Source organism: Ilyonectria robusta (assembly GCF_021365365.1).
Source record: "Ilyonectria robusta strain PMI_751 chromosome Unknown BGZ61scaffold_2, whole genome shotgun sequence".
Lineage (NCBI taxonomy): Eukaryota > Fungi > Ascomycota > Sordariomycetes > Hypocreales > Nectriaceae > Ilyonectria > Ilyonectria robusta.
The window spans coordinates 1,963,485-1,987,236 of NW_025764436.1; the positions used below are offsets into that span (position 1 = coordinate 1,963,485).

Consider the following 23,752-nt stretch of genomic DNA (forward strand, 5'->3'; position numbering starts at 1 on the left):
TCCAAGTGAACCCACTGCCAGCACTAACCCTAGACGGCGCCAGAGTCCTGGTTCCAAGCTCGGGTCCATGCCCCAGAGACTGGGAACCAGTATCAGAAGGGATGGCCCGGTTGGGACCAAGAGTCGCGGAGAGCATGGGATTCCGCATACCACACCTTCGTCTCCGTCGGCCGGTGTAGTCGCCGAGCTTGAGCCTTTGAGACACGAAGCGCGACAGCTAACATCATGTTGTCTCATTTGGTTCGAAAGCCTTCGACGCCGCTTCTGACATGGCTGCTCGTATGATGTTCAAAGAAAAGGGAGGTAAACCAGAACCAGCTGACGGGCGGGACAATGGCAATCTGCACAATCGCAAGAGGCTGCGGCCCGATGCAACTTAGCGACCCAGTCCCTACGCCAATGTGGCCATGAGGCCTATTCCTGTCAGCCCCTACCACTAGAAGCCTCCTCCCGTAGGCTGCCTCTGGGTGGTGCATAATATGCCGCTCGCAGTCCGAGGGGCCATCGTCGGCCTGGAAGTGGACACAGGAGGCGGTGAAGGTTGAAGTCTTTTGATCGTGGTCCTGGAATTTCCTTTGCACGACCTTGCCCGGGCCCTGTTTTCCAGAAGGTGGATCGACCTGATACCCCTGAGCCTGGGCGATGTTCAGCCTCGGTGGTAACACTCTTCAGACTCACGACCAGCGGCTCGTTCTTCGGCTGCATCCCCCCATCTGGGCTAGGAAATGCTCATGGACCCCAGGGCAGTGCCACACCACTGCCCTTCATGACGGCTCCTCACTTTCCAGTAACGTCCGGCTTCAAGGATGGCCTGGCAACTTCAGCCCACCTCCTGCCCAAGTCCCAAGTCCATGTCCTCGGTATTGGCACGGCTTGTCGCTGCTCTGTCCACTAACGGGTCTCTTGTTGGCCAAGACGCCCTGTCTTGGCCCCTGCAAGACGTCATCAAACAACCAGTGCCCCTCTTTATGCTGTATCACACAGTTCCCCAAAAGGCACACCCATCAAACAGGATTCGACAGCATCTGTGCGGGGTGTGATGATGCTGTCCTTGGCTTGAAACGATTCGTATTCGTGCCCCTTCTCTTATAACTTGCTCCGGGGCGTCCGTAGATTCTTCAGGTCTCGATACCCTTGCAGGCAATCAACATGGTGGGAAGGCCTCTGTCCAGGTATGGATCCATTTAGGTGGCTCCAATGGGGGGCGACGGGAGGCAAACCCTGGAGCCCAGTGATGCATCTGTGGTTGACCGCAATCATGTCTGGACATGCGGCACACCAACCCCTCCACTTCGAGTGGAACCAATGTCATTGCCCAAACATGGAACAGGGTGGTAAACGAGGCGTACCAATGCGTTCCAGTGAGCTTTGGCTGATTTCATCCCATCGTGACCCGTTACCCCAAGGACCAGACCGAGAACGGCACAAAATCTGTCCCATCTTAGGCAGCTAAGATACCAGACGTGGTTGACGACCTCGCACTTGGCCGCAGTCTGACACTTGCCACATCTACCAAGCACTCGCTGACGCTAATGGTTGCCCTTCTCTGATACCAGGCCCCATCCTATCGGTATTGGGTCATTGCCTATATAGACTAGCTCACAGCCCCAGGTCTCCGGCTGATCCCTGATGCCGAAGTGGGCTCAGAGCTGAGGTGGCAGAACTCAGAGCAAGTTCTAGAGGCGCAATAACGCCCTCGGAGCCCAAGATCGGCGCAATATCTTGAAAATCTGTGCCTTTCGCATCCAATCTAAATGATTCAGAGTCGGTGATCTCTACCTGTTCACGGGAGACCTTTCTCGTGGTTTGTAAGTACAACTCACGGTCGCCGTATGCATGAGCCTCCTTAGACCCAGATATGTCTTTAGAGACTGCATCCCAGCGCCGGGGTGGCTCTTGACGTGTGGACTGGGGCCATGCTCGGGGTACCACCTGACACCTTAGTAACGGATAGTAACCTAAATCGCGCTGAGCAGGAACGTATCCATCCTGATCTATATCGTTAAGTGATAGCCAAGTTCATTTCATACTTGCGAATTTGTCGACACTTGGAAGGTTCCGAATCCCAGCCGCCATTATGGATGCCGAGTAAGAGGATCCTTGGTCGCTAGATGGAGTCTGTCGCTAAGCCCCCTTGAAGAGACGGCACAGTACCCCTTGACGAGACGTTCGCCGAGATTCTCGAATACCATGGCCGGAGTTATCAGCAATATTCCCTGACAAACGCGACATATTTTGTACCCATCGATGAGGTAGGAAACAGAGCCTGCCTTGACCTCGGGTCAGTGCCGATGGAGCCTAACAATTTGGGCCAGGACGAGATTGCACGCCTCGAGTTGATGCACGGAGTGCTCAACAGCGTGTTCGACAACAGACTAATATTCCCTCCTGTTAGGAATCCAAGAAGGATCCTTGACTGCGGATGCGGATCCGGAGACTGGGCCGTGGACGTGGCCGCACAAAACCCCAACGCGGAGGTATGTTGATGCCCTGCTTTTCTGAATTTCACCACCTGCTGCATCGATCCGCATGACACCTGGCCGATCGAATTAAGTCGACAAATCCTTAAACGAAACCGAACACTGCCAACGTCCTCTGCGAACGGTGACGGATCCTAAGGTTGATTTAACCACTTGGAACCAGAGGAGCGCAACCATCCGCAGGGGCGGCTTTGGAGAGGGGAAAGAAGGTTTTTCCGGGGGCATCGAGGGTCGAGATGCTGAAGGGCTTTTCTTTCGAGAGGTTATGTAGTCCAGCCCCATGCATCCAGCTAACAGTGCAATACACAGGTTTTGGGCATAGACGTGAGCCCGCACATGATCCCAGAGAATCCGCCAGACAACCTCGAACTGCAAGTCGACGACCTCAACGCACGGTGAGTTGGCCAACTTTCCGAGGTGACAACCCTTGGCTTAATAGGCGATTCTAAACCAGGTTCACGTTCCGGTCCAACCATTTCGACCTTGTCCACAGCCAAATGATGGCTGGAGGTATCCACGCGAATCGATGGCGAAGCTACATCCGAGATATTTTCCGAGTCCTGCGGCCGGGGGGGTGGTGCCAAATGGTCGAAATATACTTCAACGCTCAATCCGATAACGGAACATTAACCAGAGGCGAGCATATTGGACGCCTAGGATTCAAAGTCCATTGCTGATGAGGAACCTTGAAACAGACCATGCGTTATCGAGGTGGTCGAGGGAGTATTTGCAGAGTGCGCAGCCCTACAAGGACCCTCGGGCACCGCTGCAGCTAGCGAATTGGATGAGGAGCGCGGGTTTCACCGAGATCGAATCAAGGCTGTTGACGCTGCCGATGTGCGCTTGGTCGAATGGTACAGTACCGCGAATTTAACCGACGACGGGAGTATTCTGACGCCGTACGAACACCAGATCCTCGAGACTATAATATCGGTTGGGCGAATAACGAAAATGTGAACTTGATGCTGTACTCGCTGGCGCTGTATCCTTTCACTCAGCTCCTCGGGTGTGTAATCTGTGGCCAGCTGACAAGCTACTTGAGCTGACTGTGCATGGCAGAATGACGTTAACCGACTTCCAACTGCTAATCGCGCAAGCAAGGAGTGAGGCGGGTAACCCGGCCTTCAAGGTGAGAGTTCTCCTGGCTCCCACCCCAAGGTCATTAGAGCGAGAAAGCAACAGAGAGACTAACGGGAGGGCATATGATCCGGAAACCACAGGCGTATTTTCCCATGTAAGTGAACGCTTGTGCAAACCAATAGATAGGTTTCAAGGGCGATGGAGGGATGTTGACTGTTGAACCGCAGCTATGTTTGCATTGGCCGGAAGCCACGTCGATGATCGTTTCGAAAACCAGAACTTGTGAGATGCGGTGGGGCACAATGGATGCCAACGAAGACGAATTGGATATTTCGGGTATGGCGGTGGAAACGGAGTCATTCGCAGCATTCCTGCACCTGGCGTGTGAGGAGGTTGGGCTACCATAGAGGAGAGTCGATGGGTCTCGGACTTGTTTTCGATGAGGTTGAAAGAAGGTTTAGACCGCCGGGGCGAATGCAGGTGGCGCCGGCGGCCGAGACGGGCAGGAACTCGGGGGGTGGGTGTGCGTGGGCGCGCAGGAAGGCAAGTGCCGACGGCGTAAGGCAGGCGCCAAGGAGATGGCAGGAACTATGTGGAACAGGATTTTTTACCAAACCACCAAAGATACCTATGTCCCTCACCTCGGGCACACATTGGGCACGGAGGAGTCTCGTTGGGGCGAGACAACAAGCACAGTAGAAATGAAAGCTGACAAACTGTCGTGTTCCCCTCCCCATTCGAGGTGGCTGCCATTGCTGTCTTATTACTGCCAGGGCCCTGGGACGGTACTGACTGGCCCTGGGAAACTCGCTACCGACAGGACGGGACCCGGTGATTGTAGCAGCTGGAGACTGGGAGACTGCCGTGCCACTCAATTCCCCCTCCAGGTTCAGGGACAGTCCACTAATGTCGAGGCGGAAAGGGGAAGACGGCAGGCGCGGGCCCATCCCGTGCTTCTCGCGAATCCACCATTCGCGACGAACCATAGATACATCGCTTCGACACTCGCATGTCACAAGCTGGCTTACAAGTAGTACTTGAATACGGGAGCCCCTACTCCAGGTACAATGTCCCTCGTCGTTCTCCCACTACCAAGCTTTGGGGAAGCCGAGTGGGATAGATATCGGGAGAAAGAGACTCCAGGGCCGAGTCTCACCTGAGGTGAGGCGGGACGGTGAAGGAGCTGCTTGATATCCAGCACACATCCCAGTGACGCCCGGGCCGATAGTCAAGCTGCCACGGCTCCCCCACTGCGCCATCCCCATCCGATGCCATCCTCAAATCGATCCCTGGGCAGCCGGTCAGCTAGTGCAACCCCTAGCGGGTTGCAATTATCAACGGAAGCGTCCCCCGATCCTAGTCAACCCCGGTCCTCGCATGAGATTGCATGTGCCAAAACGATCAGGTGATTTAGCGCTCTCCGAAGCCTGTCGATCCCCTCAACGTCAAGCCCAATGGCAGGTTTGAGGCATGACAGGAGCGCGGAGATGACGGGTCCCCTTCCCCCACATGTTTCCTCAGGATTTCCAGTCAGCAGACACGTACCAAGGTCTCTAACGAAAATTACCCAAGGCGAATCGCAATCAACATCGTGGCTGTAGATAGATGCCCTGCACCCTGTTGGCAAGATTCGTTGGCCCCAGCGAACCCTGTCTCGTTAGTATTCAGGCATCTACACCGCTAACGCCGGTAAACAGCGGGTTGCATTCCGTGTCTTGTTGGTGGCCAATTGTGCGCCTCGTTCGTCCACCAACATTGCCTCACCTCAGCTACCAACAACCTTGGAAAAGAAATTGGGGCGAAGTGACGACATTAATAGTAACGTGAGCGGTCCGCTCATTGGTGTCCAAAGCGAGGGAAATTAACCAGCAAATCATAATCCAAAGTGTGGACGCTAGGCGTGATGCTGCGTACATGAGAAGTTGTCTCAATAACCAGCCACTCTCTTGGCGTTGTCTCCCCTCGACGATAACGTTATAGCGTCCTTTAACTAAAACGTTAATCAAGGATAGTCAAGTGCTTACACTACCTCTTCGTGGGAGCTAAAATCCCCTTGCTTCACACTTCGAGGTTCTGGAACATCGTAAGGTAATGTCGTATGTCACGGCTGAAAACGTCGTAGCGTACCCTGCACGGGATGGAATATTGGCAATTTTAGTACACGCAACTAATTATCTTTCCTGTAGGTATTATATTATTGATAGTAGCCTACGTCAAACTCGCAAGAAATTTGTTTATTTTCATAGTTGATTGATTTTTAATGGTCTCGCAGCAATAGATGGAGATGGTGAGATGATGTTGCGGTGGGCGTGATGTGGTCAGTCGATTATTACTGGCCAATTGAGCGTAATGATTCTGGCCAGAAATTTTGAGCTCACCCCAAGCTTTGGCTCTCTTCCGCTCAAACCCTCAAACACCTCGCATTGCACCACCTCGCAGCACCCCAATTCCAACAAAACGCCCGCGCATACCGAGCATATCGAGCAATTGATCCATCCACAATGTCATTCAAGCCATCCATGCAACTCCTCCGAGCGCTGCGGGCCCCCCGCCCCAGCAACTCCCTCCGCACGCCTGCGAACCGCGCCTGTCGCTTCTACTCGACTGACGATGCACCACCGCCGTTGCTGTCCAAGCTCAAGGCCGAGCTCAAGACGGCCATGCGCGCCAAGGACGTTCCTCGTTTGGCTGTCCTGCGCGCCATCATGTCCGCCAACCTCAATGCCTCCAAGACCGCGAGCCCCATCCGAACCGACATCCAGCTCGTCGCCCTGATCCGCAAGATCCAGAAGAGCTCCATGGACGCCGTTACGGAAGCCAAGGCCGCCGGCCGTGAGGACTTGGTCCAGAAGGAGGAAGATCAGATCAAGGTGCTGGAGGAATACGTTGCCGGCAGTGGCGTGCAGACGCTCGGTGAGGCTGAGCTCAAGGCTCTGGTGAAGGAGGCCGTCGAGGCGTCCACAGCAGCCGGAATCAACGTCAAGTCTCTCATGGGCGATGTGATGAAGCGCCTGTCTGGTGCCATCGAGGGAAAGGATGTCGACAAGAAGGAGATTGCCAAGATGGTCAAGGAACTGACCGCCTGATTGAGTCGGGTAGAGTAAGGTTGTAAGATATGTACAGTACTGTAGCCAGTGCGACGCTCGGCCAGACACGTCGACCTCTCCACGATTATATATCACGACCTGATGAACAAATGAAGAAAAAAAAACGACTTAGTACGACATGAGGCAACCTCCTGTCGTTATCTTGATCGCAATCGCAAGCTCGGATGTCTTCCGACATGATATGCTGTGCAAGGCCATGGTGCTTGGAAACACCAGCCAGCGCTTAGGTGGCTTCTCAACCTCATGACCTTGAGAACATAGTTTCTTGAGTTATAACAAGTGCAAAATCTCAAGTCAAGTCAAGTCGTTTGGAGTCAATGCCTCGTCCGCTCCGAACCCGACAGGGACCCCACGTGGCGGCCCCGCGATCCGAGCAAGCCAAATGTGGTGGTGCCCCACGCTTCAACGGAGCTACTTACAGTGATAAGTTCCGAAGCTAATCATCGGGATGAGTTATCACGTCTGCGTGTGACTCACATATTGAGTTGGCACTTGAGTTGATCGATCGAGTACAAATACCTCTCTTCTACCCTCCTCTGTTTCAGCTCGAGGCTTCACTTCGTATACCTCACGATCCAGCACACCGCCTGAAGCAACCTGCCATGTCACGCCTGAACATCAGCTCCGGATCTGCCTTCGAGGCCCAGATCGGCTATTCCAGAGCGGTCGTTACCGGAGATTGGGTCTTCGTGAGCGGTACAACTGGGTAACGGGCTTCCTCAACTCGGTGCAATGCCATCAGTAACTTCTAACACCCTCCACGTAGCTACGACTACAAGACAGGTGCCATCTCATCCGATGTCGCCGAGCAGGCTGACCAGACCCTCACCAACATCGCCGCCGCCCTCAAGGATGCAGGCACCTCCATGGCTGATGTCATCCGCGTCAAGTACATCCTTCCTGACCGCGATGACTTTCCCAAGACGTGGCCCATCCTGCAGAAGTGGTTCGGTGATGTTCGTCCCGCCGCGACTATGTTTCAGTCGGCCCTAATGAAGGATGAGATGAAGATTGAGATCGAGGTGACGGCAAGGAAGGGCTGTGGCGGAAAGGGAGACGAGGGGTTGATTGCTGCCATCTAAGTTGAAAGTCAGAACGTAGGATCCAAATGCTTTGGGACAATTACGAGGCCTATGAACATACACAGAATCCAGAGTCTCCCTGTACATCATTAGGACCTTGTAGCGAGATACAATAGTAAAAGCTTGTCTGAAACTACGTATTTTCTTGCAAAAGTACATCGATTTATACAATAGCTTTACCAATTGCTTAAAACAAGCTCAAAATAGAGCACCAAACACCAACACCAGAATCTCAGTTGCCACCCTGACAAGCTTTGCATGATCTCAATTGGCTCTAACAATACCAAACTTTGGGCACTAAGGGTTTACTGCTTGCCCCTTTCTTCATGCACCACTGCGGTGCGAGCTTCTGGAACGCCAGGTACATGGTTATCTTTGTGTGCGGTATGTCATCTCTGTAAGTGTCATCTCTGTAAGAGAAATTGACCAAATACACGGGCAATTGGACACATAAATACTGGAGGGTCTGGAAATATTAGTGTTCTTTCCACTGCAGTTGCCACGTGGGCCTAGTCTCACTCGACAACGACATAACTTGAAGTGCGCCACCATTTTACCTAGTTTACCAGACTCCCAGAGGAGGGCGCGCCGAAGTTCGACACCTTTCTGCCTTGTCAGAACGCTATTAAGAAGTACTCCTGTTGGACATGGTAAATTCCAGTGTGTAACCCTTGAAGCTCATACTTTTATAAACAGCTAAAGCACACCCATACCACTTGTCACATACGACATCTTGAAGTATTAATTTCATGCTTATGCTAGTCTCTAAGAACAAAGGAAATTTGGCACCGGTCGCAATCGTACATCCCCAACTATCTGCTCATCTAATTGTGGACTAGAGGAGCAATCAAGCCTCCAGCAGCAAACAAAGACACAATCGTGAGAAGACTTGACGTTGACAGCAACGACAACCCGCTAACACCATGACCAGAAGTGCACCCTCCTGCAATCCTGGATCCTATCGCCATCAGAAACCCACCAGCCACGGCCAAGCCTGGTGCTGTCTCGATGACCTTGCCTCCTACCAAGGAGGGGAAGTTCTGTCCTAGAACCCAAGCGCCCATCGCTGCTCCCGTCGCAAACAGCAAGTTCTGGCGGCTGCTTGGCCAGGAGTTCGCGTCGGCGCCCTTGACCAGCCACCAAAAGTGGTTACCGATCTCTTCGAACGAGGTCGACACTCCCAGCATGGACTTTCGGGCGAGTATCGAGAATAGTTGAGCAAAGCCGAGGAAGAGGCCACTTCCTGCGGAGAATAGTGTCCAATCTGAGGAGCCGTTGGTGAAGAGGACTGAGGCGGCGATGACCGACAAGGCAATAGCCTCGAAAATGAAAATAGTTGAGCCCTTCGAGATGCCGAGCTGTTCGTCAAGTGACACGACCTGAGGCTTAGCGCCTGTCTTTTCCTTCTGCCACTTGATGGCCTTGGAAACGAGCCCGATGTGCACAATTCCTCCAAGGATACCTCCTCCCAAAGCATAAAACCCAGTCTGGAACCCCAGTCCTGACTGAGCGAACATGGTACCCGGACAAGATCCAGAAATGGCCATGCCGGCCCCGAGCATGGAGCCGCCTATGATGTTTCCGTCGTACTGGGAAAAGAGGCCAATCGGGGAGGAGGCGCGAGGCTTGAGGTCGACATATTTGAGACTCTCGGCAACCTTGTAAACAACACTATATTCTCGTTTAGCAGATAAAACCGGAGAAAGAAAGGTGGTATGGGCTCACACGCTGCTGGCCGTTGCGCCGAGGAAAGTCTGCAGCATGTGCCAGTCCTCAAACTTGAACTGTGAGATGATGGTAGCCGGTTGGACGATGCCGGCGGCCACTGTAGCGGCGCCAAAAACTGCGCCCGATAGTAGAGTAGTCATGGTGAGTGAGTCGGTTGTGTGGATGTGATTTAGGGGCCGACAAACTCAAACTCAGAGCAAGAAAGCAATGCCTTAAGTACAGACGTCAAGGCAGAAAAGACTCGACTCTACAGTGATCACCGAGGTGGCCAGATGTATAAGCCGCTCACAAATCAGTCCAGGGTGTACTTGAAAGGAGGACGCTGGGTCGCCGAAGCAAGCAAGGGTACCGCGGAAAATCTAGAGCGGGAGTCATGGGGAATAGGAAGACAGGCCAAGCAGGTCCGCACCAGGTCCGCTAGCGCGGGATCGGGGATGAGGTGATGCCATCTGCGAAGGAGATGATGAATTGAAAAAACGGGGACTCGGGAGCTTCTCAGCCAAGCATTTGTTTTGCTTGTAAAGGTTGCCACTCTAAGTCGGGGGGGGGGGCACATGGTCTGCGGCTAAGGCTACTCCGAGGTACTGGTTTTTTGCCAACAATCATGGCCAGATTCACTTTGTTCTGGAGAATTGGAAGAACGGCGACATGCCGAGTACGCGCGTCGTGGAGATTATTCACACCTGCAATAACGCAACCAAGCAACGCGGTGCGCGGTGCGACGAGTTATCAGGGTTTCCACGTGTCGTTGAAAGTCCGCCGCGCGAGAGCCGACATGCACACGTAATGAATAAAGTGCTGACCAGCGACATCCGACAGCGAGCATGGGGGCCCTGGACGCCAACCACTACGAACGCCGACGTCACGGATGTTTTGACCGGGACGATCGGTGACAGTCGGTGACAATCGGGGACCTCGGGGACCTTTCCCCAGGTACCCGAAGAGATCGGATTAGATATACAGAGCACCAGCCATGGCCCCCCGCTGCTGTGTGTGGTCATTGGTCCACTGGAAAACTTCTCTCTGTCCAAGACCGATCTGGCTTGGCCACTTCGGGAACTTGGAGTGCTATCGCGGGGAGTACGGGAGGATCACCCCCGAAAGCCAAGACTGTAGCCAAGATTGATGCCCGGAATCAATGCCCTCCCTTATAAATGGCTTCCCGTCACGCTTGTTAGATACCCTTCCTTGTCCTTCCTTCCACCCTACTACTACTAGATGAAATGACCACCAAATGCTTCCACTGTGTGCGGCAACCTCTGCATCAGCACCAGAGAGGATACAGTTGGGACTGAAGAGTTGTACAAATCTTGCCTACCAGAAGTCTCCAATCCTGGTCTCAATCGCCACACTATGTCAAGCGTCGACGTATCTAGAAGTTGGCGTTTTTGCTTTCTACACTTTACCGTGTTTTCATGTCACCAAAAGACCATGAGATACATAAGGTAAACCTAAGAGAAATTTCGGCATAATCAAACTATCCAAGAGAAACTAATCCTGCTGTCGCCGAAATGGAAGTGAAGATTGACGCCTGCATGGCGGTGCGCTATAGGGTAAGTCCAGCTTAACGAAACGCAGATGATCGCTCAGCGTTCCGGCAAGAAGTTATCAGTGCTGTTCATCTGGGAACCACTTTGGATAATATACCTTTTGATGTTGAATAAAATTGGCGAATATAACCGAAACAATGACAACTTGAGCTATCTAGGTTCTGCTGGCGGAGACAAGGCATCTGTCTGTGTTCAGGGTATAAACGGTTGGCCAAGGAGATATGGGATACGCCTAACATTTTCTCCCGGTTGCGCGACTTCGACATATGACATGGACTCACTGCACCAAGACCTATTTGGCATGTCGCCAATCGACGACTCTACCTTCGAGACCCAAAACACCCCTTCCACTTGGGTGGATTCGTTGGGCAGCCCTTGCGTCCACTGTTTGGAACTCGGACGTCGGTGCCCGCGATGTCGTTTAAGCTCCTCACACATGGCTACCAGGAAATCACAGACAATCCCCAATTAGAGCTTGACTGTCACCGATCGGATGATATATCCCACAGCGCCAAGAAAGAAGGAATACACCCACGTCTTGGACTCACCAGGGTGAGCTTGCCCGCAGACCAATCCCGTGAGGAGCATGATAGATCCACAGAGGAAGACTCGCAGAGTTGCATGGCCAAGGAGCTGCAATACGGAAGCGACGTGTTGTTCCACTGCTCCCAATGCACCACACAGTCGGGCTGCAAATATAGCCAGCCTGGCCACTTGCTGGAGGAGCTACAGTAAGATTGCCATGGCGGAAACTCAAGGATTTAACCGCAATACGGTAGAGGAATCCAGTAGCAATACGAAGACTGTCGATGCGATTGCTTCAGGACGGAACCGCAGTATGGAGGGGAAATACGATCGGTCCGTTTCCCATGGAGTAGAAGTTCAAGTTGCAAATGCTGCGGCTGTCATTGTAGTCGCTCAAGGGAGGAGCCTAAATACGGGAGAGAAGTACAACCACGTTGCTTCCCATCTTCGAACTGCGGTTACTCTCAATGCGGCCACTCGAAGAAAGAACCACAATACACGCAGCAAGTGTGGCTGCGCTCGTCCGGAAGGCTACAGCTCGACCATCATTATATCGTTTGGGAAAGGGGTTTGGATGGCATCGCCCTGTCCGACCTCTATAGAAACTGGCGCCGTCGAAGAATTTTGTGCCTGACAGACCGAGAAATATGTTTTGGTATTTCGTTGCAGACCGGATCATAGGCGTCTTCTCGTGGTGTTGTAAAAGCCTGCCCCATGAGAGAGAAGAAGACATTTTGGACTAGATGCAACCCTTGGCTTTGCGCCCTGGGGAAATGATCTCAAATATGACAATACTGTACCCGCTATCTTATATAATCCATATGTCAAGCAGTATTCATGGGTTGTTTCGTCAACCAGGCGGCGGGAAAGCGGCTTCCGTAGAATCTGCCCAGGTTTGGTTTGGCTATCGACTCCATATAGATGTCTCACGACTACACTTGCTCATGGATAACTAAAGCTCAGTAGAATGAGGCAAGAACACTGAAAATTAACACTAAACACGTACCTAGGTACCTCTGCCTTGAGAAGTTGTCAAACTTCCTGCGCCAGGCATTGTAGTGGACTTCTTTTTGGATACTTCTTTCTATTTTGGATATCAATATTTGTTTTTTAATCCTTTTAGCTATCATGAAATTTGTGCATGATTTTAGTCTCCCCGGCGGTGGCGCCTCCGAATATGTGACGGTGATTGAATCGAAAAGATTCCATTCATCACATCCCCGATGCGCGGCAGCAACCGAGAGAATAGCTGGATAGGGACCAACCATTGTTCGGTAACGGAATAGAAGACTAGTATACCACGAAGGGGCGAGAGGACGCAATGAAATGACACGGTGTGGGTAGCATTAGAGATAATATCAATAAAAACTAGATGCAACGTTTTCGTAGATAGACCATTGGGTTTTAGTGTCGATAGTTCGTCATTGTGTCACTTCGAGAGCCATAGCCTTGACATCTCCAGCCAAGGAAATTCCAGCATTTGCCCGCGCCCCTCTCAAAGTGCCGGTATGTACTCTGGGTATTATTTACTCTGGCGTTTCTTATTCCCAGAGAAAGACATAGCCGGACTCCGTCCCGGGTGTCCGACTTTGGTGCCGTGACTGGGCCGGTAGTAAAGTGTCTGTCACCACGGGCGATTAGAGAACAAGATGCAACTTTACTTGGAGAATCCAAGTATACAGACATAGCTTCCGTATGATAACCAAGGAGTCATCGAGATTAATGCATTGAACAATTCGTACTAAATGCAAAGCCCAATTATAGAGAATCCAAGTTGTCGGCTGGTATGGCCGTTTCTGGAAGTGTGACACGCCCGAAAGAAAAGCCGAGGTTGGCCCTCCCCGCGTTCACGGCGGTGGTGATGCGGGGATTGGGCCGTCGGCTCAATCTTTACGGCATCGAGCCTCCGTCCCCGTCACCGATAGCGGCTGGATTAGTAAAGCTCCAACTTACCCGGAGTATATCATAAAGCGAGTGTACGGCATCGTCGGATTAGCTGTATTATTCAACATCGGCAGTGGTATTGGACTCTCCAGAATACCTCTAGAAGAAAAACGCAAGCAACAATGCCTCGGGCTCTCACTCTCAAGCACATCGAAGGCGCCAAGCCGGGCCAGGTCTACTACCCGTGAGACCCCAACCCATTCCTCAAATTACCATTCATATCGCTGACAATAAATGCCAGTCTCCAGATCAAAGAGGTCCCCAAGCCGACCCCGGGCCCCAATGAAGTCTTGGTCCGCCTCTCTACCGCCGCGCTGAACCACCGGGACCTGTTCATACGCCGCCATCTCTATCCTGCCATCTCGTTCACCAATCCACTGTTGGCTGATGGATACGGCACCGTCGTAGCCATTGGCTCGGCCGTGACGCGGAAGAACTTGCTCAACGCGCCCGTCATCCTCGCCCCTATGCGCGGCTGGGAGTCAGACCCTGCCGCCCCCGAGGATAGTCGTAAGTTCACTGTCACGGGCGGTTCCAAGCTCACCGAGGTTGGTACTGCGCAAGACTACATTGCCGTGTCTGAAGACGAGGTCGAACCTGCGCCGGAGCACCTGACGCCCGCTGAGGGTGCTGCCCTGCCTCTCGTTGGCCTCACGGGCTGGCGTGCCTTGGTCACCAAGAGCAATGCTGCTTTCCCTGGGGCCAACATTCTCCTGACGGGCATTGGTGGCGGCGTTGCCTTGCAGGTGCTGCAGTTCGCTGTCGGCTTCGGGTGTAACGTCTTTGTGACCTCGGGTGACGAGGCCAAGCTCAAGAAGGCCAAAGAGATGGGCGCTAAGGGAGGTGTTAGCTACCGTAAAGACGGCTGGGAGAAGGAACTCCGGGAACTTCTGCCCGCTGATCGGCCATATCTAGACGCCGTGATCGACGGCGCAGGCGGTAATGTTGTGGGCAAGACGATACGGCTCCTCAAGGCTGGCGGTGTCATCGCACAGTACGGCATGACGGTATCACCCAAGATGGACTGGCTCATGTCGGCGGTGTTGGCCAACGTGGAGCTCAAGGGATCGACGATGGGCTCACGCAAAGAGTTTCGGGACATGATTGCTTTTGTCAATGAGAAGAAGATCCGCCCCATCGTCAGCCGGACTGTCAAGGGACTGGACAACCTTACCGAGATTGACGGCTTGTTCAAAGATATGGACGAGGGAAAGCAGTTTGGAAAACTGGTCATTGAGATTGCTTCCGGTGGTGACTCTCCGTCGAAGCTTTGAAGGGGGGAAAGGCGTTGGGAAAGTGAGTAAGCACAGGGACAAGGACTGGATGTCAGGTAGCATGCATTTCGAGGAATCGTAATATTCAACTAGGAAATTGAAGAACGCCAAAGTAAATTTTAAGGGTATCAGACACCTCAATAGCCCATTTGTAATGGGATTGCAACTCACTCCGGTTGCCCACCTAGATAGACACAAGCCCATCCTACGCCTACTCCTCAGACTTCTTCCGCTTCTTCTTTGGTCGACCACCCTCTTCGGGAGGCACAAACTCAGCCTCTCGCTCCTTAACCTTCTCCTCCTTGCGGCTCTTCTGTTTCTCCTTGCGCTCGTTCTGTGCGGCTCGGTCCTTAGCCTCCTTGCCGAGGAAGTATTCGCCACTCTCGATCTGCATATCCACCTTGCTCTTCTCGGGCGCAGGCGGGAAGGGCGTGTACACCTTCTTGCTCTTGTCGGTGACGTTGAGTGGCACACGGCGTGCGCTCAGGCTCTTCTTCTTGAAGTTGGGGAGAAAGCGGTCCCAGCTCTCGTTGGCGAGCTCAGGGTCCTTTGCGAGCTCGCGCTTGATCATGAGCTCCTTGATGTGGTAGATGGGGTGGATGTTGGCCATGCAGTCCTCGACGACTCTTCGCATTTCTTTCAGACCCTTGTAAGGGCCCATAGCTGACACGGTGTTGCCATGGACGAGGATGTATGTCTGGGTGAGCAGCTCAAGCGCCTTGAGGGTCGAGCCGTTGGGACCGAGGATTCGTTGGCGGCGTTTCACGAATCTGTCCTTGTTTCGCACAAGGTTTCGGATCTTGATGATGTCGCAGGCAACGCCATCCTCGAGGATCTTGACGGCCTGGGGCGCGGGGACGCTTCGAGCCAACAGCTTGATTAGGTCGCGTGCGTTGAGGATGGAGGCGGGGTCAAAGGTTTTCCGGGTCGTCTTGACAGTCATTGAACCCTCGACCAAATCTAGGGTGCAGGCGATGCCGGTCTTCTCGAGGGCTCGGGTGACGAGAGGCCAGGCCTCCTTGAGGTAGATTTCGCGATACTTGGGGAAGAGGGTCGCAAACGACGATTCCTCGGCAAAGGTGCCGCCAACATTGTCCTTCGGGGTGAAAGCCTCGATCTTCCACTTATCGATATCGTCCGTATCCCACGGCTTCGGCTTCTCGTGCGTGGATGGCATTTTAACGGTGTCGCTCCTGGGCCAGTTGAGTGTGGAACGATGGAAAGTTGAGCAGAAGAATTTGTGACGGCTGGTAACAAGTCTCCCAAGTTTTTTTTCTGATGCAAAGGATCCCAGGTTGGCTTGCGGAGTGGGGGCCGCTTAATGTGGGGGATGGGAGGACCCCTGGCGTGAGCCAATCATGACGCCAATGCGTCGGTCTCGAATTTCTTCAGTTTGCAACAGCATCACTCCGAAGCCTCGTGAGCAGCAAGGTCTCGTGCAATCCCACAACCACCGCCAAAATGTCCAAGGGTCGCGCAGCCGGAGGAGTCGACCAGATCGTCAAGCTGATCGTGGGAGCCGGCCAGGCCAGCCCCAGTCCCCCCGTCGGCCCCGCGCTGGGCAGCAAAGGTGTCAAGTCCATGGACTTTTGCAAGGTGCGCAACCATCGCCACGAGCCGTCGAGGCGTGCTGGGGAGCCAGCTTAAGGTCAATCGCTAACTCGAAAATCAGGAGTTCAATGCTCGAACCGCACACATCACAGTAGGCACGCCGGTGCCCTGCAAGGTTGTTGTCCGCCCCGACCGATCATTCCACTTCGACATCCGCACGCCGCACACGTCGTGGCTGCTCCTCAATGCCGCCCAAGCTCCTACGAACAAGAAGGGAAACCGAAAGGGCGCGAGCAAACCTGGTCACGAGACCATTGGCAACGTCAGCCTCAAGCACATCTACGAGATCGCCAAGATTAAGCAGACCGAGCTGCGTCTCTCTGGACTGTCCCTCGAATCACTGTCTAGGTCCATTATCTACCAGGCAAAGTCGATAGGAATTAATGTGGTGGCATGATGCGAGCGTTTGGGAAGCTGGGCATGGAGTTGGGATATGAGCCATGGGCGTATATAGAACCACCTGCGACCAGATGTCGAATATGTACAACAGAGTATGAATGAAACGGCACCGGCTAGGATGAGAATGTACGAGTTGATCTGCCCACTGAGTTTCCGGGACCGCCGGAGCATTTGCGTGTCTTGCTCGGCTAGGCGGCCACTGACGAATAGGTTGCATCATGCGCTGGCATCGGTACTTGATAAGGATAAAAAGGATCAATCAGCATTGCACCCAAACACGTGTTACCTAGGTAGCTTCGAAACCAATTGATGAGCAGGCAGACAAAAACGTGCAGTCAGCGTCATTGATGTGCTCAACAAGCAGAGTACATGGTTGTCCTTTGATGCTTACATGGCCCACTTTACGCATGGGACGCAGACTTCCTGGTATTGTCCCAAATTGGGAGAAAATTACATGCAAGCAACTACATAGTATGGCTTGCCTGGCACCTCATACAGCTTGGCATTGAAAATGGTAAGTAGAAGGATCTGTTCCTGGATCGTCGGGTCCCAAGGCCGTAAACCAGCGCCGATCCATTCATTAAGGCATTTATGGGTCCCTCGGTTATGATTACAACGACGAGGTTCAGTGGCTCCTTTGGAGAAATTGGAATGAAAGGCTCCGAGACCCAGAAATACAAGACCGGAAATAGAATCAAGGGTCCGGTAAAGGTGGCCCACCACCCGACTGAGACAGAGAAAAGAGCGTCACGATATTCGCCATGACTTGCCGAGAATTTCTTCCGACCTTGTACCTAATTAGTTACGCCTGCGATGGCGGGCAATTCTCGAGCTAGTCCGTGGCCGGAACATCGGCGAGCGAATCGAGACAGCCTTACGGCTCGTGGATTCGAGTCTAGAAGCCTTCCATTTTGGCCACCGGCTGCAACCAGGAAGAACCAACAACCCGATGATGGCGGAAAAGGCCAGGGTGAAATGTTATGATTGCCAGGTAATTGTGTTTCAGAGAACAGACCATATTGGGCACATCAGGCGGCAAAGTAACATGCTTTTGCCAGCCCTGACAAGGACGAAGTCTGACGGACAGTTGGTGGAGCCTGACCAGCCAGGGCCAGTCTAAAAAGTGACCAAAAAAGTGACCAGAAACTCGGCCGGTTCATGTCACCGCAGCTCCGGTAGCACCGCCACCGCGACCCGTCATTCTCAATTGAGGGTACACCTATATGACACACATGAAGATTTTTCTCTCTTTTACTTGTGGCGGATTATGGATGTGCATGACGAGCTACGCCGACCATGGTACACGCTGGTTTGTGGCCAAGTCGTCAAGGCGATGGATGGTTGTAATTATTGAATGCGAGCGAGACACATGTGGGGAATTGGAACCCTGGAAAGGCGCTGAACTATTAGACGTGATATTATACCACAAGCCCGCTATCCGCTATCACAGCAGGTGCACACAGTGACACAGGTGCTGCGTCGGTGGTGCATCTGGCGTCTGGGATCGACCGGGGCGTAAGATATGCTCCCAAATGGGGCAAGCCGATGGAAGGATTCGGGTGTATTCCGCGGTTGGCCGTGCTGAAGGTTTTCGGAGTCTCATGTGTACCCGACGTCGGCCGCGACATGGCGCCGTCCCCACGACGGCCAAGCACACCTGAGATGGGGAGTTGACGAGTCATCTAATTCCGTACCCAAAAAGAAATGCCCGTCCATCGCATCGTCCATGGGACAATGTCGCCGCTGCCAGGAAAAAATTTGCTGCAAGGAGCCCTTGCTAGGCCATGCGCTGGGACCAAGGGGACCAACTTGAGTGCCTGTAGTGCAGTCGAATAAGGTCGTCGAGTGGCTACATGCGTACGACCAAGACGCAAGGCACTTCCTGTCTCGGCACAGGTCGCAGCGGCCCGATGTATAGCCACCCACTTGCAACGTGGGAGGCGTACATGGAACCGCGCTGCGGCGTGCGTGTTGGGCGCGAGCTCGAACGAATTACTGCAGGGCTGGGAAAAAGTCGTGAACCATGGGGATGGCATGGGGATCGGTTGGTGGTGGTGTTGGACGCGAAACCAGTACCAGTCGCTCCAAGGTACATGACGGTACGATCTAGCGCGCCTCTAGTTCTTTCTAGTACTGTAGAATACCGCAGTGGTACGTGCTAGCCTTTGACTCCCTTGGGTGTGAATGAGCCGTGGGTGCGCATGGGATACGGTGGGAGCCAGAAGGAGGAGGTGGATGCCCCACCACGGCCACCAGCAGCTTTTATCATCGGTCGTCGCAAGTCTTGCTCAACTTCACTTCTCCTCCAAATCCTCCCGTCCCACTCCTCGCCCGCGCCTCCGTCCTGGAACGTCTCCCCGTCTCCGGCATCGACTTCTATCCGATGGCTCCTCCATCTCCCCTCGGCGAGCATTCCTCCGCGGAGGGCGTCTCTGGTGAGTTTCTCATCCGGCCATGCCGGGTTGTGAGCTGCCCCACCTTGGCTCTCACGCGGGCGCATCGGCCATCAACCATCGATGCTTGAGGTGATCGCAATCGCTGACCTTTGCTTGCGATACAGCTCCCGAGCCTTCCCAAAAGCCTGCAGATTCGTCCAACACCAAACACAAGATGAACGATGACGATGCTGGCGTGCGTTTCTCCGCCACCGTCGAGATAACCCCCGCCGTCTCCGCCGCAACCATTGTCAATGAACCGTCAACCGACCCGGCCGAGCGGGACGAGTCGAGCTCCTTCACTGAGGTCGCCGCCGACCAGCTGCAGGCCTTCACCAAGTCGCTCCATGGCCGTTCCCTTCAAGAGCTGCGGATGAATACTTGCCATTTTGAAGCTTTCTCGCTTCCACCCTCCAGAGTATGTGACCTCGTGCCCCTCTTTTCAAACAGACGGGTTGCTTTGGCACCCTCCACCATGTGCTGTTGGTTCAGATCTCACCAACTGGTACACTGTGTACTTGCTTTTCCTCCATCTCTGGGCCGAGTTGCTTATCCCGGAGTTAAATCCGTCGAATCGCATCTTTCTCACACAAGTCCAAGCTTGCTGATGCTGACTGTCATCGTTCTTAGGTCCCATCTCATGAAGACGAGTCCGGCCCTTCCACCAGGTTAACAACTCCCACCTCCGCACACTTCCAATCCCCTCACGGCAGCCCGAGACTCTCCGCGTTGGCGTCTCCCCCTCTCACTCCGGCTGGATCCAGCCAACCCGGCATCGACAAGGTCGCCAAGGACGGCACAAGTGTACCGACCGTTCATGAACCACCGACAATTACCCCTCAACCGTCGTCATCTCAAGATAGGCCCTCGCCAGCTCCCGAGAGGAGACCCACTGGCCAGCGAACCACTTCAGATCATTCTATCCGAAGAGCTTCATCGGCTGAGGAGAGAAATAAGTCGTCGCATCGACGAGGAATGTTTGGTGTGGGACCTGGCTCCGTGCCTGCTTCCCGAGACTCAAGCCCCTCCCGGAGCTCTGCGTCGAATTTCTATTCCAAGCCCGTAACCCCTGGCGGTGATCTCAATGATCCATATGCCAAAGGACGCCGTCCGCCGCCACCACAGGCTGCCACCAAACACTCAATCGACCCTCGATTTGTTTTTTCTAGAAAGAAGAAGCACAGCTCCCCGCATACATCGAAAGCAAGCTTGTCTGACAAGCGTGGATCTACTTTCTTTGGCAGCGTAAAGGGCAGCACCGATGATCTCACACACGGTGATAGCACCGCCAGTCACGGTCACCCTGGCCCACATGGATCCATGGCGGACCTGAAGCGCTTCTTCAGGAAGCCAGGACACAGCCACCACAGCAAGAAGAGGGACTCGTCACCAGCACCGACCGTGTCAGGAACGAAAACACCACCAAGTTCTCGATCCACTCAGCAGTTACCTTTTGGAGATGACCATGGCCTCTCCTCGCGGTATGGCAAATTGGGAAAATTCTTGGGATCTGGAGCGGGTGGCTCGGTTAGGCTTATGAAGCGCAAAGATGACGGAACCGTGTTTGCTGTCAAGGAATTCCGTGCCAGACACACGTACGAAACCGAGAAGGAGTATAACAAGAAGGTCACGGCTGAGTTTTGTGTCGGGTCTACCCTCCACCACGGCAACATCATCGAGACATTGGATATCCTGCAAGAGAAAGGCCGTTGGTACGAAGTCATGGAGTATGCGCCATTCGATCTCTTTGCCATTGTCATGACAGGGAAGATGTCGCGGGAGGAGATAACGTGCGCTTTCCTGCAGATTCTGAACGGAGTGACGTACCTGCACAGCGTGGGTCTTGCTCATCGCGACCTGAAATTGGACAACGTCGTCGTGAGCGGTAAGGGCATCATGAAGATTATCGATTTCGGTAGTGCCCACGTCTTCAAGTATCCTTTTGAGACCGAGACGGTCCCCGCCAAAGGTACGTTTAGTACACACATTTGATGAGAAAATAGCAATTGGCTAACAATCATACAGGCATTGTTGGATCTGACCCCTACCTCGCCCCGGAAGTTTACGATTCTAAGGAATACGACGCTGTGGCGGTGGACATCTGGTCTCTCGCCATCATCTTCTGCTGCATGACGCTCCGCCGATTCCCCTGGAAGCTCCCCCGTATGACGGATAACTCTTTTAAGCTATTCGCTGCCGACCCGACCCCGGGACACGACCCCAAGAAGCTGATCATGCCGTCCAAGTCGACTAATGACTTGACCACCACACCGGCACGGGATTTTATCCCAGAGGATATTGGAAAGGACAAGCACCACCACCACGAGAAGCACGATCGTAAGGAAGAGGGAACCGCCAACCAGCCAGCTCCTGCAAGCGCCCCGCAACCCGCCGGAACAACAAGTAGTGGGACGACCGAGAAGAAGGAAACCATCAAGGGTCCATGGCGTATTCTGCGGCTGCTCCCCAGGGAGAGCAGACACATCGTCAGCCGGATGCTTGAGATCGACCCCAAAACTCGAGTTCGAATGGACGAAATCCTGCAAGAGCCGTGGGTTGCAGACACGGTAATTTGCCAGCAGTTTGACCACGGCGAGGTCATCCCAGCTGAGGACCACACGCACACTCTTGAGCCGCCAGCCAATCAGCAGCCAGGACACAAGGCATAGTGGCCTAGAAGGAGATGAGACTCAACAGGGACAGGAGAGATTCGCAGCGGGCATTTTCATAGGAATCTGGCGTTTGGAGAAGGATTGCTGGGTAGCCAACAAATTGGGGTTATGGATGGAAGCGGATTCGTACATTGACGTTCATGACATAGCTTGGTAGCAGCGCACGATCACAGATAGATGTTGGAACAGCAATTGGGGGCAAGGAAGCGGTGTCAGCCGGTCGGTAATAGGATGATTAGTATATTTGACACCAGCGTTAGAAGATAGTCACCAATCCTAGTAACAGAGAAGCGATTTCGAATGCAAATGCGGCACAAGGATTGGGTGAGTCGGCAAGAAGCACTCTAGCTCGACATTTGAGGCACGTGAATGGTTAGGTCTGTGACGTCGGGATGGGATGCCGGCGGTCTCGGAGCCGGGGAAATCCAGAGCCGAGCTTGGGGGAAAAAATTGCTGGCCATTCTTCTGGAAGCTGTTGGAAAGCAAGGTCCACCCCCGATTTGAACCCCATTGAACAACACTCTTCCCCGAACACCACTCATTCTCGATCCTCATTACGACTCTACGAACTTCCTCCGTGTTATTTCGATCTCACACAACTCAATCACAATGGTGCGTACATCTAATTTTCCCCCCTGCCCGCAAGCGTCCGCAAGGGGGGTTGCCGAGGGGTAGCTTCTTCGAAAGACATTTGGCGTCACTTCCTCGGCAATTGAATTGTTTGTCGAGAGGGTCAATGGACCACAAGACATGCAGACGATGAAGCAGAGAAGAGGAAGAAGACTCGAGCTGACCGAATTGTGCACTACAGGCCACCTCTATTCGATCCATCCGAGCTCTCGCTCCCCTCCTTGACCGTGTCCTGGTCCAGCGTGTCAAGGCCGAGGCCAAGACCGCCAGCGGCATCTTCCTGCCCGAGTCCAGCGTTGAGAAGCTCAACGAGGCCAAGGTTGTGGCTGTCGGCCCCGGTGCCCTCGACAAGAAGGGCAACCGATTGCCCATGGGTGTTGCCATTGGTGACCGCGTCCTGATCCCCCAGGTATGATGACAAATGACGCTGCTCCAGCGTCTACAAGGGAACATTAAAAAGTTGAGAATGGCTGTGCTAACGTGGTTGCAGTTCGGTGGCTCGCCCGTCAAGGCCGGTGAGGAGGAGTACCAGTTGTTCCGCGACAGCGAGTGAGTAACCGCCTAGCTTCCAAGCCACTCGCATGATCCCCGACCCATAATCACGATACTAACGAAGAATCTCTCTGTAGGATCCTGGCCAAGATTAACGAATAAGATACCCCCGATCCACGTTGGGCCAGAGTGTACCATACTGTACCATAGCGAAGCGACAGCTGTTGTCGAAGATGGGGCAAAGTGTGGCGGGCCTTCTTTCGCCGAAGAGGCTACGGGGTGGAGAGGGGATGTTGGATATGTAAAGTAGGTGTGGGAAAAACAAGACCAGTCATCCCTGGTACGACTTGACGTGTAGGAGAAAGACGGTTGGAGATGCCCCAACCCTGTTGCCGCAAACCATCATGTTGGTCGCGCAGAAAAGCTCGGTTTCAATCTCCACTCTTGCATTTTGCCCTTTCAACCTCAGACATGTCTTCGAATCGGTGCATGGTGACCCGAGACATCGGAAAGTCCATATAATGTGATGTGATGTGACGTGAGGGAAAACAAAAGCTCGCCTAATCCGTACGAAGGGAAGTTTCGCAGCGCTCCGCAGAAGCCAACAGCAACAGCCACAGGGCGGACGAGGGACGGCACTTCCGTGCTCCGTCGAAACGCAGGGGGGATCGCATCCATTGGCTCGCAGGCCGCGATGATCGTGCAGCGTCAATGGCCCCAGGTCACAATGCATCTATGGTCAG

The 23,752-nt window shown here is 53.6% G+C and overlaps 10 protein-coding genes across 10 annotated transcripts; 8 read left to right on the forward strand and 2 right to left on the reverse strand.

Annotated features, from left to right (window-relative positions):
- Positions 1 to 1,321: 1,321 nt before the first annotated feature.
- On the forward strand, positions 1,322 to 3,821 carry BGZ61DRAFT_489810 (S-adenosyl-L-methionine-dependent methyltransferase; the record flags this gene model as incomplete). Its single annotated transcript, XM_046250258.1, has 10 exons — positions 1,322 to 1,334; positions 2,152 to 2,252; positions 2,316 to 2,477; positions 2,790 to 2,875; positions 2,935 to 3,145; positions 3,205 to 3,334; positions 3,393 to 3,486; positions 3,540 to 3,609; positions 3,701 to 3,714; positions 3,788 to 3,821. The coding sequence occupies 10 exons, from the start codon at positions 1,322 to 1,324 to the stop codon at positions 3,819 to 3,821; spliced, it is 915 nt and encodes a 304-aa protein (XP_046110803.1).
- A 2,240-nt stretch (positions 3,822 to 6,061) lies between these two features.
- BGZ61DRAFT_472384 (uncharacterized protein) lies at positions 6,062 to 6,646 on the forward strand (the record flags this gene model as incomplete). The annotated part of the gene is made up of 1 exon (XM_046248330.1): positions 6,062 to 6,646. One exon carries the CDS (start codon positions 6,062 to 6,064, stop codon positions 6,644 to 6,646), a length of 585 nt encoding a protein of 194 aa, XP_046110804.1.
- Positions 6,647 to 6,953: 307 nt separating this feature from the next.
- Positions 6,954 to 7,969, forward strand: BGZ61DRAFT_441418 (Endoribonuclease L-PSP/chorismate mutase-like protein). Its single transcript, XM_046244576.1, has 2 exons — positions 6,954 to 7,373; positions 7,434 to 7,969. Exons 1-2 carry the CDS (start codon positions 7,270 to 7,272, stop codon positions 7,747 to 7,749), a joined length of 420 nt encoding a protein of 139 aa, XP_046110805.1. The 5' UTR covers positions 6,954 to 7,269; the 3' UTR covers positions 7,750 to 7,969.
- A 604-nt stretch (positions 7,970 to 8,573) lies between these two features.
- Positions 8,574 to 9,617, reverse strand: BGZ61DRAFT_472386 (uncharacterized protein; the record flags this gene model as incomplete). The annotated part of the gene is made up of 2 exons (XM_046248331.1): positions 8,574 to 9,420; positions 9,475 to 9,617. 2 exons carry the CDS (start codon positions 9,615 to 9,617, stop codon positions 8,574 to 8,576), a joined length of 990 nt encoding a protein of 329 aa, XP_046110806.1.
- A 1,824-nt stretch (positions 9,618 to 11,441) lies between these two features.
- BGZ61DRAFT_553712 (uncharacterized protein) lies at positions 11,442 to 12,186 on the forward strand (the record flags this gene model as incomplete). Its single annotated transcript, XM_046255553.1, has 2 exons — positions 11,442 to 11,579; positions 11,629 to 12,186. 2 exons carry the CDS (start codon positions 11,442 to 11,444, stop codon positions 12,184 to 12,186), a joined length of 696 nt encoding a protein of 231 aa, XP_046110807.1.
- A 1,243-nt stretch (positions 12,187 to 13,429) lies between these two features.
- On the forward strand, positions 13,430 to 14,873 carry BGZ61DRAFT_410511 (uncharacterized protein). The gene is made up of 2 exons (XM_046243243.1): positions 13,430 to 13,680; positions 13,738 to 14,873. Exons 1-2 carry the CDS (start codon positions 13,619 to 13,621, stop codon positions 14,768 to 14,770), a joined length of 1,095 nt encoding a protein of 364 aa, XP_046110808.1. The 5' UTR covers positions 13,430 to 13,618; the 3' UTR covers positions 14,771 to 14,873.
- Position 14,874: 1 nt separating this feature from the next.
- Positions 14,875 to 16,043, reverse strand: BGZ61DRAFT_441421 (uncharacterized protein). The gene has a single exon (XM_046244577.1). The coding sequence runs from the start codon at positions 15,945 to 15,947 to the stop codon at positions 14,982 to 14,984; it is 966 nt and encodes a 321-aa protein (XP_046110809.1). The 5' UTR covers positions 15,948 to 16,043; the 3' UTR covers positions 14,875 to 14,981.
- Positions 16,044 to 16,172: 129 nt separating this feature from the next.
- BGZ61DRAFT_441423 (ribosomal protein L11, N-terminal domain-containing protein) lies at positions 16,173 to 17,193 on the forward strand. Its single transcript, XM_046244578.1, has 2 exons — positions 16,173 to 16,366; positions 16,443 to 17,193. Exons 1-2 carry the CDS (start codon positions 16,232 to 16,234, stop codon positions 16,776 to 16,778), a joined length of 471 nt encoding a protein of 156 aa, XP_046110810.1. The 5' UTR covers positions 16,173 to 16,231; the 3' UTR covers positions 16,779 to 17,193.
- Positions 17,194 to 18,934: 1,741 nt separating this feature from the next.
- On the forward strand, positions 18,935 to 22,194 carry BGZ61DRAFT_441425 (kinase-like domain-containing protein). The gene is made up of 4 exons (XM_046244579.1): positions 18,935 to 19,215; positions 19,341 to 19,633; positions 19,846 to 21,184; positions 21,241 to 22,194. The coding sequence occupies exons 1-4, from the start codon at positions 19,164 to 19,166 to the stop codon at positions 21,882 to 21,884; spliced, it is 2,328 nt and encodes a 775-aa protein (XP_046110811.1). The 5' UTR covers positions 18,935 to 19,163; the 3' UTR covers positions 21,885 to 22,194.
- A 250-nt stretch (positions 22,195 to 22,444) lies between these two features.
- Positions 22,445 to 23,220, forward strand: BGZ61DRAFT_90468 (chaperonin 10-like protein). The gene is made up of 3 exons (XM_046257200.1): positions 22,445 to 22,499; positions 22,699 to 22,926; positions 23,008 to 23,220. The coding sequence occupies exons 1-3, from the start codon at positions 22,497 to 22,499 to the stop codon at positions 23,068 to 23,070; spliced, it is 294 nt and encodes a 97-aa protein (XP_046110812.1). The 5' UTR covers positions 22,445 to 22,496; the 3' UTR covers positions 23,071 to 23,220.
- The last annotated feature ends 532 nt before the right edge of the window (positions 23,221 to 23,752 follow it).

Coding starts and splice junctions, on each gene's coding strand:
- BGZ61DRAFT_441421 (XM_046244577.1), bottom strand. CDS start 15,947: ATGCCATCCACGCACGAGAAGCCGAAGCCGTGGGATACGGACGATATC.
- BGZ61DRAFT_441418 (XM_046244576.1), top strand. CDS start 7,270: ATGTCACGCCTGAACATCAGCTCCGGATCTGCCTTCGAGGCCCAGATC. Junction 7,374..7,433: donor TTCGTGAGCGGTACAACTGG/GTAACGGGCTTC, acceptor CCCTCCACGTAG/CTACGACTACAAGACAGGTG.
- BGZ61DRAFT_90468 (XM_046257200.1), top strand. Junction 22,927..23,007: donor ACCGCGTCCTGATCCCCCAG/GTATGATGACAA, acceptor ACGTGGTTGCAG/TTCGGTGGCTCGCCCGTCAA.
- BGZ61DRAFT_441423 (XM_046244578.1), top strand. CDS start 16,232: ATGTCCAAGGGTCGCGCAGCCGGAGGAGTCGACCAGATCGTCAAGCTG. Junction 16,367..16,442: donor AGTCCATGGACTTTTGCAAG/GTGCGCAACCAT, acceptor CTCGAAAATCAG/GAGTTCAATGCTCGAACCGC.
- BGZ61DRAFT_410511 (XM_046243243.1), top strand. CDS start 13,619: ATGCCTCGGGCTCTCACTCTCAAGCACATCGAAGGCGCCAAGCCGGGC. Junction 13,681..13,737: donor CCGGGCCAGGTCTACTACCC/GTGAGACCCCAA, acceptor AATAAATGCCAG/TCTCCAGATCAAAGAGGTCC.
- BGZ61DRAFT_441425 (XM_046244579.1), top strand. CDS start 19,164: ATGGCTCCTCCATCTCCCCTCGGCGAGCATTCCTCCGCGGAGGGCGTC. Junction 19,634..19,845: donor TCTCGCTTCCACCCTCCAGA/GTATGTGACCTC, acceptor CATCGTTCTTAG/GTCCCATCTCATGAAGACGA. Junction 21,185..21,240: donor CGAGACGGTCCCCGCCAAAG/GTACGTTTAGTA, acceptor ACAATCATACAG/GCATTGTTGGATCTGACCCC.